This window comes from Euprymna scolopes, chromosome 46 (assembly GCF_053919585.1).
Source record: "Euprymna scolopes isolate OS-2025 chromosome 46, ASM5391958v1, whole genome shotgun sequence".
Lineage (NCBI taxonomy): Eukaryota > Metazoa > Mollusca > Cephalopoda > Sepiida > Sepiolidae > Euprymna > Euprymna scolopes.
In genome coordinates, this window is record NC_136527.1 from 164,828,487 (window position 1) to 164,833,786 (window position 5,300).

Sequence of the window (5,300 nt, forward strand, 5' to 3'; positions counted from 1 at the left end):
GTACTTTCACCTAACAATTTAATAAACAAAAGATACCGTTTAAACAAATATTGCAAAATGTGTCACCGTGACAATTATTGGGTGGCTTTCTATGAGCAATTTGTTTAATTTCGATTTGTGAATGATTATCGAGATTTACAGCTGACTGCCTCATGTTAGACACTTGTTATTGTTCTTATGAAAAACCTGAGAGTAATTGTTTTTCAAAGTGAATAAACGCTTCAAAATGCGTTGAAACTCAAAAAACTTACCCAGCTTGTAAACATTAACACTATTATTATTTGTATTTTGAGTTTTGTTTTTTGTTTATACTTGAAAGTGCATGTTTTGTTATGAAAGTGTTTGTTGAAAGTACAAATTAGTTTGTATGTATAGGTTGTATTTTGACTTGTTTAAACTGTGTGCAGGTAACACGAGAATAATGCCAAAAAAGTCTGTATAGAGCCATGCGTTGTATTTTGAATTGTTTGAACACAACCGCCATTCAAATTTATTCATATTAAAAACAACGTTTCTATATTGAACTCTCATTCTTTTACGATATATATATATATATATATATATATATATATATATATATATATATATATATATATATATTAATGCTTTACTGTTTTCTCGCCAAAATGCAATTTGTGTACAAGTTATAGAGATAATTGTCTCTATACCATATCCTTAGCAATGACTGTATCATCTAGTTCTTTGCTAAGTAAGGAAATATTTGCTCATTTCGATTCTGTTTCATATGAGGGTTTCAATAAACTGTAACTCATTTGTGAGTTCCATCCTGTCATATTTACAACAAGCAAAAACTAACATGTGACTGATGATAAAAACAATTGAATTTGTTTCATTTTTATTATAAACTTTGTTTTACTTTATTTATATAAACGTTTAAAATGTGTTTTATCTTATCATAATAAAAACAAAACTAATATGTGATTTACAATTTTATTTTTATTTACAGATGTTCCTGTTTCATCACACATAATTTATTTTTAACATTCTCTCAACAATTGCTCACTTGTATGAAGAAAAGCAGGAGCAGCAATGTATGTTATATTCTTATGAAGCAGGTTCACTTTCTGTAATCTTCATAAGAATTTCATATAAATTTAGAATTAAATACGAAAGTAAAATGATATATTCAAAACTACGATAATCTTGTTCTATGATCAATTTTAGTGAAATATGCAGTGCATAGAGTAAATGCCACATACTTGTGAAATGTATGGATATTCTTGTTCTCACAAATTAAATGATAACTAGGGAAAAGCCACATTCATATGAAGTGTTTGGATATTCTTATTCTACGAAATAAAATTAGTGAACCATATGAAAATTAAGTCTGGGGAAAAGCCATATTCTTGTGAAGTGTGTGAACATTCTTCTGCTGATAATCAACTCTAATGAAACGTGAGATCTCACGCTGGGGACAAGCCACATTCTTGTAAGCTGTGTGTCTATTCTTGATCGAGGAAATCAAACTTAGGGATACATATGCGAACTAATTCTGGTGAAAGACATATTTTTGTGAAGTGTGTGAATATTCTTGTTCTACAAAATCAAAATCAGTGATACATATGAGAACTCACACTGGCGAAAAAACACATTCTTGTAAAGTTTGTGGATATTCTTGTTCTGCAAAATCATATTTAGTGAAACATATGCGAAAAGCAACATTCTTGTCAAGTGTGGGATATTCTGCTGATAATCAACTCTAGTGAAACGTGAGAACTCACACTGGGGACAAGCCACATTCTTGTATGCTGTGTGGCTATTCTTGTTCAAGTAAATCAACCTTAGGGATACATATGCGAACTCATTCTAGTGAAAGCCATATTCTTGGAAAGTGTATGGATATTCCTGTTCTACAAAATCAAAATTAGTGATACGTATGAGAACTCACACTGGCGAAATAAATTGTCTAGAAAAATTCTTGTCCGGGAATCCAATAAGACAATGAGACCAACATGAAAGATATACTACAACGTATTAAAATGGTTAATTGGGAAAGGAAAATTATGTTCTCAATTTCTTTACTAGTGCTTGAGAGATAAAGAACTTTAATGGAACATTCGAATATCTATGTATCTCATAGAGACTTCACGTGTTAGCCCCAGGTCATAGGCCCCTTGAATTCTGAGAACTTCGACTGAAGTAAAATAAAACAAACAAGGGAAATCCACATTCTAGTGAAGTGTGTGGATATTCTTGTTTGAAAAATCAAATTTAGTGAAACATATCCGAACTCAAACTCGCAATAAGCCACATTCTTGTGAAGTGTGTGGATATTCTTGTTTTACTAAATCAACGTTAGCGATAATATGGGAAGGCACATTGTCAAAAAAACACATTCTTGTGAAGTTTGTGGGTATTCTTGCTCTCAAAAATCACATTTAGTGGGGCATATGCGAACTCACACTGGCGAAAAGCCATATACTTGTGAAGTGTGTGGATATGCTTGTTCTGTAAAGCCAAGCTTAGTAAGACATATGAGAACGCACACTGGCGAAAACCCACATTCTTGTAAAGAGTGTGGATATTCTTGTCAGGCAAAATCAGATTTAATGGAACATATGCGAACGCACACCGGCAAAAAACCACATTCTTGTGTAGTTTGTGCATATTCTTGTTCTAAAAAATCAAATTTAGTGAAAAATAGGCGAAGTCACACTGGCAAAAAGCCATATTCTTGTGAAGTGTGTGAATATTCTGGTTCTCAAAAATCAAGCTTAGTTATGCATATGAGAACGCACACTGGCGAAAAACCACATTTTTGTGAAGTGTGTGGATATTCTTCTCCTGCAAAATCACATTTAGTGGAACATATGCGAACTCACACTGGCGAAAAGCCATATTCTTGTGAAGTTTGTAGATATTCTTTTTCTCAAAAATCAAGCTTAATTAGACATATGAGAACGCACACTGGCGAAAAACCACATTCTTGTGAAGTTTGTGAATATTCTTGTTCTACAAAATCAAATTTAGTGAAACATATGCGAACTCACACTGGCGAAAAGCCATATTCTTGTGAAGTGTGTGGCTATTCTTGTTCTATTAAATCAACATTAGCGATACATATGCGAACTCACACTGGCGAAAAACCACATTCTTGTGAAGTTTGTGGATATTCATGTTCTACAAAATCACATTTAGTGACACATATGCGAACTCACACTGGCACTAAGCCATATTGTTGTGAAGTTTGTGGATATTCTTGTTCTAAAAACCAAACATTAGTTAGACATATGAGAACGCACACTTCTAAATCTCACTATGGCTAACCCACATTAGGTTTTACAAGAAATGGTGCACCTTCTCCAAGTGATGTTACCTCAAGTAATAGCACGAAGCTGGATACTCCACCTGACTAGATAATTTTTTATCCTGGAATCCAGTAAACCAAGAGACCAAAATGAAAGATTTACTACAATGTATGAAAATGGTTAATTGGGGAGAGGAAAATTATGTTCTACATTTTTATACTAATTCAGTGTTTGAGAGATAAAGAACTTAAATGGAACATTCGAATATCTATGTATCTAATACAGAGTTCAGTGTTAGCCCTAGGTCGTGGGCCACTTGATTCCTGAGAACTTCGACTGAGGTAAAATAAAACAAAAAAAGCTAAAAACCACATTCTTGTGAAATTTGTGGATATTCTACAAACTCACAGTGAAACATGCGAACTCACACTGACAAAACTTCAAGCTGTGGGGCCCTTGATTTCTGAGAAGTTTGACTGAAGTAAAATAAAGCGAAAAGCCATATTATTGTGAGGTGTATGGATATTCTTTTTTCTATTAAATCAACGTTAGCGATATTCTTGTTCGATTAAACAACATTAGCGATACATATGCGAACGCACACTGGCAAAAACACATTTTTGTAAAGTTTGTAGATATTGTTGTTCTGCAAAATCAGTAAGTTAGATGTACGAGAATGCACTAGCACTGAAATGAAACATTCGAATATCTATGTATCTCATATAGACTTCAAGTGTTAGCTCCAGGTAGTTGGCCCCTTGATTTCTGAGAACTTCCAACGAAGTAAAATAAAACAAAAAAAGGGAAAAGTTTTTGAATAATTTCCAGAACCAAACCACCAGTCCTAGTTGATCAAACTGAATAGTCTGTCCCGTGTGTGGATATTATTGTTCTGCAAAATAAACGTTGACACTTGAGAACTGACACTGGATATTATTGTTCTGCAAAATCAACGTTATTGACACTTGAGAACTGGCACTGGGGCAAAGGCACATGCTTCTTAAGTGTGTGTATATTCTTGTTCTGTAAAATCACATTTAGTGACACATGAGAACTCGCACTGAACCCATTGAAGCAACTCACAGATCTTCACTAAACGAAGTGGCGACCCGTCATGTTTCCCACCACTATTACTAGATGATGAAGAAATGACATCGGATGAAGAACTTAGATCACCATTGATGGGCATGAAACTGCCAAAAATCCGAGCTTCAAACATCAAATCACAGATGAGCTGAATCAAATCACATATTCTGCAGGAGTCTCCAGAAAAATATGTCCTCAATTCGAAAAACAATGCAAGTCCGAAGCAAAAAATATTACATCAGCATGGCGATTAAAGAATATCATATGTGGCATTAGTTTCCAATGTAAAATAGAAGAGATGGAAAAAGTTGCAAAAGAACTAGAGGACAAAATAGAAGGCAAGATACAAACACTTGCACAAAGGATCCAAGCAAATGAGAACAAACATAATAATCTCTTCAGAAGTAATGCAATGCTTTTCTACAGAAACTTATAAGAGAGAAAATCACTGTGGAAAAGTTACTAAAAAAGCAAGACCTGGAAGGGTATTGGAAATTCCTGTTTGAAGATAAGGGATCTAGTGACTTAGAGACCAATTGGATCCTAGAAGAAATGAAAAAAAGCCAGAAATTCTGATAACATCTAGAATCAAATATCACATCTGGAATGGAAAAAAATGTGGATAAGTTCCAGAATAACAAATAAAAAACTAGAAAACAGATTGAAAGTACGAAGAAAACTAGAATTGACAACTTTCCATTTTATATTTTCATATATTTTATTTCTTAATGAATTGGACACACGAAACAAAAGTTTTATCGATTTACTAAAAACAAAACAAATTTCACTTTTTTAATTGAATTCTCTTAATGAAAGGTAAGTTTTTTTAGACATTTAAACAATACCATTCTATATGTTGTAAAATAATCTTAAATATTAAAAAAATATTTTTATTTCTTGCAATCTAATAAAAAATCTATTGATTCCATCGTGTTTTATAATAAA

General features: G+C 33.0%; 1 protein-coding gene across 1 annotated transcript; it reads left to right on the forward strand.

Moving 5' to 3' along the window:
• Nucleotides 1-975: 975 nt before the first annotated feature.
• Nucleotides 976-3,900, forward strand: LOC145271378 (uncharacterized). The gene has a single exon (XM_080126918.1). The coding sequence runs from the start codon at nt 2,328-2,330 to the stop codon at nt 3,285-3,287; it is 960 nt and encodes a 319-aa protein (XP_079983044.1). The 5' UTR covers nt 976-2,327; the 3' UTR covers nt 3,288-3,900.
• Nucleotides 3,901-5,300: the final 1,400 nt, after the last annotated feature.

Bases quoted from the DNA above. Each gene is read 5' to 3' on its own strand.
- LOC145271378 (XM_080126918.1), top strand. From the start codon at position 2,328: ATGGGAAGGCACATTGTCAAAAAAACACATTCTTGTGAAGTTTGTGGG.